Source organism: Oryctolagus cuniculus, chromosome 12, assembly GCF_051225735.1.
Source record: "Oryctolagus cuniculus isolate XC-2025 breed Fujian yellow rabbit chromosome 12, ASM5122573v1, whole genome shotgun sequence".
Lineage (NCBI taxonomy): Eukaryota > Metazoa > Chordata > Mammalia > Lagomorpha > Leporidae > Oryctolagus > Oryctolagus cuniculus.
Window position 1 is genome coordinate 51,866,595 of NC_142878.1, and position 13,369 is coordinate 51,879,963.

At 45.4% G+C, this 13,369-nt stretch overlaps 1 protein-coding gene and 1 pseudogene across 5 annotated transcripts in view; one reads left to right on the forward strand and one right to left on the reverse strand.

Moving 5' to 3' along the window:
* The window catches only part of RNF212B (ring finger protein 212B), a 46,135-nt gene extending 36,744 nt beyond the window's left edge, over positions 1-9,391 (reverse strand). For 3 of the 5 annotated variants that reach the window (XM_051822668.3, XM_089309876.1, XM_051822665.3), the window contains exons 1-4: positions 9,235-9,391; positions 5,873-5,973; positions 2,931-2,983; positions 2,300-2,374 (exon numbers count right to left, since the gene is read on the reverse strand). In XM_051822668.3, coding sequence (XP_051678628.3) covers positions 2,300-2,374; positions 2,931-2,983; positions 5,873-5,972 — 228 coding nt within the window. In that variant the 5' untranslated portion in view covers position 5,973; positions 9,235-9,391. The remainder of the gene's footprint in view (positions 1-2,299; positions 2,375-2,930; positions 2,984-5,872; positions 5,974-9,234) is intronic. The other 2 variants (XM_089309877.1, XM_017348204.4) reach the window with 1 other exon arrangement.
* Positions 6,384-7,169, forward strand: LOC100339018 (large ribosomal subunit protein uL15 pseudogene; annotated as a pseudogene).
* Positions 9,392-13,369: the final 3,978 nt, after the last annotated feature.

Genomic DNA, 13,369 nt, shown 5'->3' on the forward strand with positions numbered 1-13,369 from the left:
GGTACAACAGTTAAGTTGCTATTTGGGATGCCTGTATTCCATATGAGTGTCTGTTCAACACCACTTTTTTTTTTTTTAGGATTTATTTATTTATTTATTTATTTGAAACGTAGAGTGACACAGAGAGGGAAATAGATGAGAGACAGAGGGAAAGATAGAGAGATATCTTCTGTCCACTGGTTCACTCTCCAAATGGCCATAACAGCTAGTTCTGGGCCAGGCCAAAGCCAGCAGGCAGAAACTCCATCTGATCTCCCACATGCCTGGCAAGAGCTCAAGTTCTTGAGCCATCTTCTGCTACCTCCCAGGAGCATTAGAGCAAGCTAAATTGGAAGCTGAGTAGCGGTACTCATACTGGCATTCCGATACAGGATGCTGGCATCTCAAGCAGTGGCTTAACCTACTGTGCTATATAATGTCGGCCCCTCAGAGTGCCTGCTTCGAGCCCTCAGCCAGCTTCCTGCTGATGCACATCCCGGGAGGCAGCATATAATGGCTCAAGTAGCTGGGTCGCTGCCAGCCATGTGGAAGACCCAGACTGAGTTCCAGGCTCCTAGCTTCAGCCTGGCTCAGCCCCTGATGTTGTGGACATTTGGGGAGTGAGCCAGTGGATAGAAGACCTCTCTGTCCATCTCTCTGCCTTTCAAATAAAGTGAAAATAGATAAATAATTTAAAAAAGAATTACTCAAAAAGAACAACAGACAAAGTCATCCACATCTGTCTTCATGGAGCTTATATGCCAGTGTAGGAGTCAAGATGACAAACAAATATTTGAATGTTAGAGATATGATCCATGATGAAAAATAAGGCAGGCCAATGAGCAGAGAATGGTGGGTTACTATTTGAGATAGGAGAAGCAGTAAAGGTTTGTCTCAGGAAGTTTGGAGCAGACGCCTGAATGAAGCAATTGAGGTATTATTTGGATCTGTTATTTACCTTCACAGATTGGGAAAACACATTTTCAGACTTTGCTGACTTCATCAAACTGGCCCTTTACTAAAGTGATGATTAACTGACCCTTTCCATTTATTTTATCTTGATTATTTGACCATGTGTAATTGGCCCCATGATTAGGCAGGTTAGGATTCAGACTACGTATAATTTCTCCAGTGATCATTAACCCTGGGCTTAGGTATTAACCAAAGGTCTGGTCTTTCTCTTGTTCATGTGACCTTGCTTACATTACTCCTTGAGTCCCAGCTGCTTTTTATCTCCTCATAATATTAAACATAGTATCTCAAATATGATGACCTGAACAGACAGCTAAAGACGGGATGCAGCCAAAGCCTTAATTCCCCTTGATCTACCTCCAGAGCCAGAACTAAGGGGTAAGACAATGAAGAAAAATTAAATCTTCTGTCTCCAAGCAGAAAATAACTAAACATAATCTTCACATTTAAGAAAGGCATGTTTTTCTAAGAACAAGAAGAACACAGGGGCAGGCTTTGTGGTGTCATGGATTAAGACACTGCTTAGGACACTCACAACCCATACTGGAGTGCCTGGGATTGAGTCCTGCCTCCACTTCTGATTCAGGTTTCTGCTAATCTACACCCTGGGAGGCAGCAGATGATGGCTCAAATGCTTGAGCCCCTGCCACCCACAAGGGAGACCCTGATGGAGTTCCTGGCTCCTGGCTTTGACCTGGCCCAGTCCTGGCTGTTGCAGACACGTGGGGAGTGAACCCGCAGACCAGCTCCTCTCTCTCTTCCTCTCTCTGCCTGTTGCTCTGCCTTCAAAAAATAAAAATAAATAAATACACACTTAAAAAAGGAAGTAGGAGTACAGAAAGGGAACAGTATAATAAAGTTTCAAGAAACATGCCAAGATAGGAACTCCATGAGGTGATAAAATAATCTTAGTGGAGGGGCCGGTGCTGTGGCTTAGTGGATAAAGCCACAGCTTTCAGTGCTGGCATCCCATTTAGGTGCCAGTTCGAGTCCTGGCTGCTCCTCTTCCAATCCAGCTCTCTTTTCATGTGCTTGGGAAAGCAAAGGAAGATGGCCCAGGTGCTTGGGTCCTTGCTCCCATGTGAGACTCAGAGGAATCTCCTGGCTCCTGGTTCCTGGCTCCTGGCTCCTGGCTTTGGATTGGTCCAGCTCTGAATGTTGTAGCCATTTGGGGAATGAACCAGAGGATGGAAGCGTTCTCTCTGCATCTCTCCCTCTCTATCTCTGTAACTCTACCTCTCAAATAAATAAATAAATCTTTTTAAAAAATACAGTCTAAACAGAACTTTTGACAAAGGAATAAATGCAATCAGAATTTCCCTGGAGAATCATTTTTTCTTTCTCATACCTGAGAGATGTGATTAAAATACTGCAAAGCGGTCTCCACAGGGCTTCTGAAGAACATTTTCTCCTGAGGTTTCAGCTATGAAGACAGTAAAACACACAGTTGAGCATATCCACAATGGAACGAAATTAAACACTGATCCTTGAAGGAAATAAAGTAATAATTTTATCTTTTTACAACTTCTATCTGCAAATTTCTTTTTTTAAAAAATGATAATCTGGGGGTCAGCGCTGTGGCTCAGCAGGTTGATGCCCTGGCCTGCAGCGCTGGCATCCCATACGGGCACCGGTACTAGTCCCGGCTGCTCCACTTCCTGTATGGCTCTCTGCTGTGGCCTGGGAAAGCAGTGGAGGATGGCGCAGGTCCTTGGGCCCCTGCATCCGTGTGGGAGACCCAGAGGAGGCTCCTGGCTCCTGGCTTCAGATTGGTGCAGCTCCAGCTGTTGCGGCCAATTGGGGAGTGAGCCATGGGATGGAAGACCTCGCTCTCTCTCTCTGCCTCTCCTCTCTATGTAACTCTGACTTTCAAGTAAAATAAATAAATCTTTTAAAAAATGATAATCTGTACTTTGTGTGTACTTTCTACAGATCACTATTGGGATGTGATGGTTTGTGACAGGGAGAGAAAAACTTACATTATCAGAAAGAGCTAGATGCTTGCAGGCAGTTCCACAAACAGCACATTTTTCTAGAAGAAAAAGGGGAAAAAAGTTTGGTTTTCACAGAGATAAGATTAGATTTTCCTACAGTACATGATATCACTCAAGCAAGCTACCAAGGTGAGAAACACAGGATTCTTCCTGAGTTTAGAATGTCACTAATGCTATAAAAGAACATCAACTTAAGCTCTGTTCTCTAATCAGTATTTCCAGACCAGGATGTCAAAGCAGGAGTAAGGCTTTCTCACCATCCCTCCGCTCATCTCCTTCTCTATTTTAAATTCCCAGCTTTCTTCTGTGGGACAGAAGGGACTCTTCTAACCCTCAGCAGGAGTCCTAGGGTGCATTCATAAGGGTATCAGTGATCGTAATTTTAAGTTACTCTTTTTTTAGCTTGTCTTCCAGACAGCAGGCCCACAATGGGAACTGTAACAATCTCCCAGTCACTCCTGCCCTGTTGTCACTGCTAGTGGTCCTAGATTTCGCTTTGAAGTTCTCCTACTCTCATTCTCCAATTAACTCAACCTGAAAGAAGCAAAAATTAAAGTTCTTGCTCTTTCCTTGCAAAGTGAAATTTTAGTAGTGGTGCTGGTCACTAAGATAAATGCCATGTCAGTAGAAAACATCAAAAGTGGCATATGCTTCACAGAGACAAACCACTCCAAACGGAGCTGCTGCTACCAGAGTAAACAGCTTTGTTACACGAGCAGACAATTTAAAAGGGTCATGAGACTTACATGAACAAAAAAGCTTCTCCCGAGACTACCTAACCTCACTGTCCTTTCCTTGGAGACCACAGCTTTTTCCCACTCTGCCTTCCACTGTTCCCACATGAGCTAGCAAGTACATATCAGGTTTATTTAAGAAAAAACAAAACCACTACAGCTGTCTATCACCTACAGACTAAAATTCAGGTTCATTAGCCTGATGCATAGAGATTTCTATCACCTAGCACTGCCTTTCTCCAGTCATTTCTTACCTTATTTTTATACCCAACAATTCCAGTTATGTTTAGTTTAAAAAAAAAAAAAAAAAGACTGACACTGTGGTTTTTACGATGTAATATATCTTTTTTTTAAAGATTTATTTTATTTATTTGAAAGTCAGAGTTACACAGAGAGAGACGGAGAGGCAAAGAGAGAGAGGTCTTCCATTCGCTGGTTCACTCCCCAATTGGCCGCAACAGCGCGGATCCTAAGCCAGGAGCTAGGAGCTTCCTTTGGGTCTCCCATGTGGGTGCAGGGGCCCAAAGACTTGGGCCATCCTCCACTGTTTTCCCAGGCCATAGCAGAGAGCTGGATCAGAAGTAGAGCAGCCAGGACCATAACTGGTGCACATATGGGATGCTGGCACTGCAGGCGGCAGCTTTACCTGCCACACCACACTGCCAGCCTCAGCACCGGCCCAATATAATATATCTTTACACACAAGTTCTCTTAAACTAGAATGATCTTACTTGCCATATTCACTTGGTAAACTCCAGTTTATTATTCAAAACCCTACTGAGATTAAAAGCACTCTACTTTAAATCACTCTTCTGGGCATTTACATATCTTCTAACTATATCTGCATTAAAGAAAAACAATCAACCTTGAAATCAACACTGTCTTCTAAGATTTACTAACTGTAAGAAGCTGGTCCAGGCCGGCACCCCGGCTCACTAGGCTAATCCTCCGCCTGCGGCGCTGGCACACGGGGTTCTAGTCCTGGTCAGGGTGCCGGATTCTGTCCTGGTTGCCCCTCTTCCAGGCCAGCTCTCTGCTGTGGCCAGGGAGTGCAGGGGAGGATGGCCCAAGTGCTTGGGCCCTGCACCCCATGGGAGACCAGAAGCACCTGGCTCCTGGCTTCAGATCAGCGCGGTGCGCCAGTTGCAGCATGCCGGCCACAGCGGCCATTGGAGGGTGAACCAACGGTAAAGGAAGACCTTTCTCTCTGTCTCTCTTTCACACTGTCCACTCTGCCTGTCAAAAAAAAAAAGAAGCTGGTCAAGGGAGGGAGGGAGGGCGGGCATGTTTAAAAAAAAAAGCAAAAAGCAGCTGGTAAAATCACCTATTCTCTTTGGATCAGTCTCTTCATTTCTAAAATGGTCCTACTAATAATTACCATCTGGGATTGTGGTGAGGAGTATGTAAAATTAGTACAAGGGAAAATGCTTTTTAAACTGCAAAGGCAAGGCCAGCGCTACGGCTCAACAGGCTAATCCTCCGCCTTGTGGCACTGGCACACTGGGTTCCAGTCCCGGTTGGGGCACCGGATTCTGTCCCAGTTGCCCCCCTTCCAGGCCAGCTCTCTGTTGTGGCCAGGGAGTGCAGTGGAGGATGGCCCAAGTGCTTGTGCCCTGCACCCGCATGGGAGACCAGGATAAGTACCTGGCTCCTGCCATCAGATCAGCGTGGTACGCTGGCCGCAGTGCGCCGGCCGCGGCAGCCATTGGAGGATGAACCAAAGGCAAAGGAAGACCTTTCTTTCTGTCTCTCTCTCTCACTGTCCACTCTGCCTGTCAATAAATAAATAAATAAATAAAATAAACTGCAAAGGCATCATCATTTCTAACCAAATTGATTTTATAGGCCATACCACTTCTCTTCAAATGGCTGATATCAACCAAATTTTCCCCAATTCCTATCTATTATTCCTTTTTTACTCTGATCAATCTTGATTCCTTGTGGTTTTCCAGGCTACAGTCTTCAAAACATTGACTAATATCTTTTGTTGTTCAAGTAACAGATCTGTTAAATCATTTAGCACCATTATTTATTAATGGATTCCTCCAATTTCCAAAATCAAGTCTCAAAGTATACAGACCACCATTGGCCTACTGGCTTATTTTTATCTTAAGTCACACAAAGAAATGGGTAATCATTATATCTAGGCTAAAAACATTTTTGCCTGAATTTTAAAATAGTTAAGCCACTCACCCAGAGTCACACACGTTTTACAGAAAATATGGCCACAGCTGGTGACAAAGAAATGTGCCCCATCTTTTCGGAAACACTGGTTGCAATGAAACCAATCCATTCTAGAGCAGATAAAGAGAAAGAGTAAGAATAATCTGGGCTATAATATAATTACAGCTGTTCCAAAATCTAGATAACAATGTTTGCCTAGCTTCTGATAATGCATTAGGATGTATAATTGTAGGTATTCCAACTGACTGTAACAAATCCATATATCCATAAAGTGGGGGAAAAAAATCTGCAGACTAGGCTGGCACCGCAGCTCAATAGGCTAATCCTCCACCTGCGGCGCCAGCACACCGGGTTCTAGTCTCGGTTGGGGCACTGGATTCTGTTCCGGTTGCCCCTCTTCCAGGCCAGCTCTCTGCTGTGGCCCAGTAGTGCAGTGGAGGATGGCCCAAGTGCTTGGGCCCTGCACCCCATGGGAGACCAGGAGAAGCACCTGGCTCCTGGCTTCGGATCAGCGCGGTACGCCAGCCGCAGCAGCCACTGGAGGGTGAACCAACGGCAAAGGAAGACCTTTCTCTTTCTCTCTGTCTCTCTCTCTCTCACTGTCCACTCTGCCTGTCAAAAAAAGAAAAAAAAGAAAAAAAATCTGCAGACTATGTTATACCATTTATATATATATATGTAATATAGAAAATGTAAAAAAAAATTTTAAAAAGGCCAGTGACCTGAGTGATGAGGATCTGTGTGTGTTTTTCCTTTATACTTTGTCTGTTGTCCATCTTCTCTAGATTAATTCATGCACTAGCTTCTAATTAGAAAAAAAATCTTCAAAAATGAAAACAGCTCTTTCGTTTCGGCAGCCAATATGCCATCCAGACTGAGGAAGACACAGAAACTGTGCAGCCACATGAGCCACGGCCATGGCCGCATCTGCAAACACCAGAAGCACCCAAGAGGCCGAGGTAATGCTGGCGACATGCATCACCACAGGATCAACTTTGATAAACATCAGCCAGGTTACTTCGGGAAAGCTGGTATGAGGCATTACCACTTAAAGAGAAGCAGACTTCTGCCCAACTGTCAACCTTGATAAGTTGTGGACGTTGGTCAGTGAGCAGACACCGGTAAATGCTGCCAAGAACAAGACTGGAGCTGCTCCCATCATTGATGTGGTGCAGTCGGGCTATTACAAAGTTCTGGGAAAGGGAAAACTCCCAAAGCAGACTGTCATCGTGAAGGCCAAATCCTTCAGCAGAAGAGCCAAGGAGAAGATTAAAGGCATGGGGAAGCCTGTGTTCTAGTAGCTTGAAGCCACATGGTTCATTAAATGCTAGCAAATGCTTTTTAAAAAAAATGAACCATTCATTTCTTTAAAAAAAATATTTATGGGCTGGCGCTGTGGTGTAGCAGATAAAGCCACCGCCTGCAATGTGGTACCATATGGGCACCAATTTGAGACTCAGTTGCTCCACTTCTGATCCAGCTCTCTGCTATGGCCTGGGAAAGCAGTAGAAGATGGCCCAAGTGTTTGGGCTCCTGTACCTATGTGGGAGATCTGGAAGAAGCTCCTGGTTCTGGATCGGCCCAGCTCTGGCTGTTGTGGCCATTTGGGGGGGGGGGGGGGGCGGGAAGCAGCAGATGGAAGATCTCTCTCTCTGCCTCTCTTTTTTATAATTTTTTTTTTTTTTTTTTTGGACAGGCAGAGTTAGAGAGAGAGACAGAAAGGTCTTCCTTCCGTTGGTTCACCCCCCAAATGGCTGCCATGGCTGGTGCTGCGCTGATCCAAAGCCAGGAGCCAGGTGCTTCTTCCTGGTCTCCCATGCGGGTGCAAGGCCCAAGCACCTGGGCCATCCTCCACTGCCTTCCCAGGCCACAGCAGAGATCTGGACTGGAAGAGGGGCAGCCGGGACTAGAACCCGGCACCCATAGGGGATGCCAGCGCCACAGGCGGAGGATTAACCAAGTGAGCTACGGCACCAGCCACTATAACTGACTTTCAAATAAAGATAAATAAATCTTTAAAATATACATTTATTTTTGTTTGTTTATTTGAAAGGCAGAGTTACAGAGAAAGAGGGAAAGACAGAGAGCTCTTTCATCATTTTCATTCCTCAGATAGCCACAACCTCTAGGGTTGGGCCAGGCCGATACCCAGGCACTTCATCCAGGTCTTCCACATGGCTGGCAAGGGCCCAAGCACTTGGGCCATCTTCCACCACTTTCCTACACTTGTTAGCAGGGAGCAGCCAGGACTCAAACTAGCACCCAGATGGGATGCCAGGATTGCAGTGGCAGCTTGCCACAATGCTGGCCCCTCATTTCTTAACCAGATATAGATCACTTATTAGCCACTTGGGACACATTTTATCCAAAGAAAACAGGGTTGGTGATAGTAGTCATGTATACTTTCCATGATACTCTACAGGAACTCAGAATCATAGATATGGAAGGGGCTTGGAAAAATCACATAATGTTTTGTTCAGTTCTACTATTTTCCCAAAGATGTATCTAATGTTCACTGAAATTAAATAAGTTGTCCGAAGTTCCACCCCTTAGTTAGTGGTTACTCTGGGACTGGAAACCAAGTCTCTTGATTTCTCTGTGCAAAGTTCTTGTTTCCATGTGAAATGGCCTTTGTGTTATCCATGGTAACCATATATCCTGCATCTTTTGTCAATATCAATTTAATATAATTTGTTAAATACAAAGTAAATGTGACTTTGTTGAATTTTTTTAAATTGACATATCAAAAATACATAAAATTTAGTTTATGCTTAATTAAATCATGTTTAACTTACCGAATATGCTATTTAAGAATATAATATAGTATAAAAAAGAATATAATATTTATTTGCTTGATGTCCTTTAAAATTAAATTGAAAAAATAATTAAAACAGAAGGGGCTTTTTTCCCATATCTTCTCCCTTAAAAAAATATTAAGTGGTTTAAGAACTAAGTGCTAAATGAATGGGAACTGATTTGCACCACAGTTTAACAATTTTGTCAAGTTAGCCAAGATTTACGTTGAAAACTTACTGCACAAGCAGCCCAATGCAAGGGCATTCCATAGTGCCACGAGCTGCAGATTTTGATCTGTTGCTTAAAGAACTACTTAAGAGGCTCCCCTATCTAATGCCCTGGTTTGCTGAGGGCAGCATCAGCAATTCAATCAAATAGGCTGGACAGGTGAATCCCATATAAGGCGGCCAATTAACAGGATAAGCCGACTCCCCGAAAGCAAAATTTTCCCGTTTTTTGGGGGTGGTGCGAGTTCAGCTATCTCAAATTTCCCAGAGATTCTTTTTTCAGCTCCCTTTCCTACCCGCTAGGTCGCTTTGATTCAGAAGACCTCAGATCTTACGGAAATCACCCACCTCTACTCACGAAGAGCTGGAAATGGCGGGAAATAAGTAGCCAGCCCGGAACCAGGAAGAGAGGAGACTGGGTGTGTCCGGCAGCAGCGTGCGCGCGGAGTGGGCGGGGTCTAAGGCGTGCGTATGTGCGCGTGCGCAAGCGTGGGACGGGGCCGACAACGTGTTATGGGCGGGAGAGAAGCCGGGAAGGTTATTACACCCCTGGGAAAGTTTGTATTATTTGAAGTTGGAGACAACTAGTTGGACGGAAGGTGGCTTTGGAGGTTAGTGTGTTTTCCTTACTTATACATAAGAACCGTATCTAAGGCCCCATAATTGTCATTGATCTTGGCACCACCTGCCCTTAAGTGTGTGCAGTCTCGGAAAAGTGAATAAAAAAAAAGGGAAAAAAAATCTTGCGGGTAATCAGGGGACCCGATCATTATTATCACATAACTGAACCACCTCAAGCTGTGTCGCTTTTACTGAGAATCAGGCTGCAACGATTCCCACCAACGTGGTTTCTTTCTTTCTTTTTTTAAGATTTATTAGTTGAAAGGCAGAGTTAGAGAGGGAGAGAGAGAAAGCGAGCTTCCATCCGCTGGTTCACTCCCTGTGTGGCCATAACCGCCAGGGCTGGGCCAGGCAGAAGCCAGTAGCTAAGGAGTTTCATGCAGATCTCCCGAGTGGGTGGCAGGGCCCCAAACGTCTTCTGCTGCCTTCCCAGGCACATTAGCAGAGAGCTGGATTAAAAGTGGAGCAGCAGGGACACCAACCAGCTTGTGGCAAGCAGTGGCTTAACCCACTACGCCAGCCCCTAAACATGGTTTCTGACAACAGGTGACTAGACATAGATTTTTTTTTTTTAATGGTTTTTTTTTTTTTTTTTTTTTTTTTTTTGACAGGCAGAGTGGACAGTGAGAGAGAGAGACAGAGAGAAAGGTCTTCCTTTGCCGTTGGTTCACCCTCCAATGGCCGCCGCAGCCGGCACACCACGCTGATCCGATGGCAGGAGCCAGGAGCCAGGTGCTTTTCCTGGTCTCCCATGGGGTGCAGGGCCCAAGCACCTGGGCCATCCTCCACTGCACTCCCTGGCCATAGCAGAGAGCTGGCCTGGAAGAGGGGCAACCAGGACAGAATCCGGCGCCCTGACCGGGACTAGAACCCGGTGTGCCGGCGCCGCTAGGTGGAGGATTAGCCTAGTGAGCCGCGGCGCCAGCCTAGACATAGATTTGATGATGCTGTTATCTGTTCTGTTACGAAGCGCTGGTGCTTCATGGTGGTGAATGAGTCAGGCAGGTCCAAGGTCCAAGTAGAGTACAAGAGAGAAGTTTTCATGAAAACTAAGTGTCCTCTCTGGGTCTGACAAAGAGTAAGGAAATCATACAAGGATACTGGGGAAGACTGTGTTCAGGGTGTCTGCTTCCTCTAATGACTCTCAGCATGTGCGGAGACCCATCATGTGCTGCCTTCCTGGGTGCATTAGTTGGAAGGGGAGAAGCTAGGACTTGAACTAGACTGTCTATTATGGACCGTGGGTGTCCCAAGACACAGCGTAACCCACTGCATCACAACACTCACTACCCTTTTCATATTGATGACAGTGACATCTTCAACATCTTTGCTGTGGGTAACAGTATAGGAAAAGAGAACAAAATTGCCATGACTAATGACGAAAGCCATTAGAGCAAATAAAAAGGAGTGTAGTGGGGCCAGTGTTGTGGCATAACGGGTAAGGCCGCGACCTGTAGTGCTGGCATTCGTATGGGTGCCGGTTCAAGTCCTGGCTGCTCCACTTCCAATCCAACCCTCTGCTATGGCCTGGGAAAGCAGTAGAAGATGGCCAAGTCTCCCCTACACCCACATGGTAGATCCAGAGGAAGCTCCTGCCTCCTGGCTTCGAATGGGTGCAGCTCCAGCCATTACGGCCATCTGGGGAGTGAACCAATGGATGGAAGACCTCTCTCTCTCTCTGCCTCTCCTTCCCTCTCTGTGTAACGCTGACTTTCAAATAAATAAATCAGTCTTTTAAAAATGTACAGTTTGGCACATGCTCAATCAGACTTAACCCTAATGGTAGAGTTAGAAACGTGCCAGGGGATTCCAATTCAATCCCATCAAGGTGGCATGTACCAGTGCCATCTCACTAGTCAAAGTGATCAGTTTCACTTCATAATTGATCATAATGATAGGATTAAGAGTCAAAGGGATCACATAAACAAGACTAGTGTCTACTAATACTAATTGATACAATTAAAAAGGAGAGAACAATCCAACATGGGAAGTGGGATACACAGCAGACTCATAGAATGGCAGATGTCCTAAATAGCACTCTGGCCTCAGAATCAGCCCTTAAGGCATTCAGATCTGGCTAAAAAGCCCATGAGAAGCCGGTGCTGCGGCTCACTAGGCTAATCCTCCACCTAGCGGCGCCAGCACACCGGGTTCTAGTCCTGGTCGGGGCGCCGGATTCTTTCCCAGTTGCCCCTCTTCCAGGCCAGCTCTCTGCTGTGGCCAGGGAGTGCAGGGGAGGATGGCCCAAGTCCTTGGGCCCTGCACCCGCATGGGAGACCGGGAGAAGCACCTGGCTCCTGCCTTCAGATCAGCGCGGTGTGCTGGCTGCAGCGGCCATTGGAGGGTGAACCAACAGCAAAAGGAAGACCTTTCTCTCTGTCTCTCTCTCTCACTGTCCACTCTGCCTGTCAAAAAAAAAAAAAAAAAAAGCCCATGAGAGTATTTCAGGAATGGAAAGCCAAGACACTGTGGCACACACACACACACACAAAAAAAACTAAATGAAAGATCTCTGAGAGTGAGATCCCAGTGGAAAGAACAGGCCATCAAAGAAGGAGGTACCTTTCTCTGAAGGGAGGAGAGAACTTCCACTTTAACTATGACCTTGTCTAAATAAGATTGGAGTTGGCGAATTCAAAAGGCTTCTGTAGCCTTGGCAATTCATGACAAGAGCCTAGGGAGATTACTGACGCCATAAACAAGAGTGTCAACAAAAGGAGTCACTGTGCACTTACTCCCCGTGTAGGATCTCTGTCCTTAATATGTTGTACTATGTGAATTAATGGCATAACTAGTACTCAAACAGTACTTTATACTTTGTGTTTCTGTGTGGGTGCAAACTGTTGAAATCTTTACTTAGTATATACTAAATTGATCTTCTGTATGTAAAGATAATTGAAAATGACTCTTGATGTGAATGGGATGGAAGAGGGAGTAGGAGATGGGATGGTTGTGGGTGGGAGGGAGGTTATGGGAGGAAAAAGCCTCTATAATCCAAAAGTTGTACTTTGGAAATTTATATTTATTAAATAAAAGTTTAAATAAATAGGCCGGCGCCGCGGCTCACTAGGCTAATCCTCCGCCTAGCGGCGCCGGCACACCGGGTTCTAGTCCCGGTCGGGGCGTCGGATTCTGTCCCGGTTGCCCCTCTTCCAGGCCAGCCCTCTGCTGTGGCCCGGGAGTGCAGTGGAGGATGGCCCAGGTGCTTGGGCCCTGCACCCCATGGGAGACCAGGAAAAGTACCTGGCTCCTGGCTCCTGCCATCGGATCAGCGCGGTGCGCCAGCCGCAGCGCGCCGGCCGCGGCGGCCATTGGAGGGTGAACCAACGGCAAAGGAAGACCTTTCTCTCTGTCTCTCTCTCTCACTGTCCACTCTGCCTGTCAAAAAAAAAAAAAAAAAAAAAAAAAGTTTAAATAAATAAAAGGGGGTGGTGAGAAGAGTGGCATTGTCTTTCCAATTTTGTAATATTTTACTACCTAGTTTAGTAAAAAGCAGGTGGAGTTGCATATTTGCTTCTGCTTAACACTGTTGCCATGTGCTCTTTTGATTGAAGTGTATAAGGGAGATCTGGACTTACCTAAATATGTCGTTGGAAAAGAGTGCTATTTTAATGGCCTTTTCAAATAATTGTGAACATTTTTCTTTGAGACTATGCTAGAATTCAGGATATGGGAGTTCAATAAGAGGTAATTGCAATATGTGATCTGAAGACATATCAATGAATTTTTATACTATTATATTAAATTAAATCCACTGGGCTAGCTTGCACTTTAAATGGATCCTTTACCCACATGTGATTTGTGTAACATCATTCACATTTAAACCAGATTGGTCATTTGGGAAATATTGGTTCACTGAGTC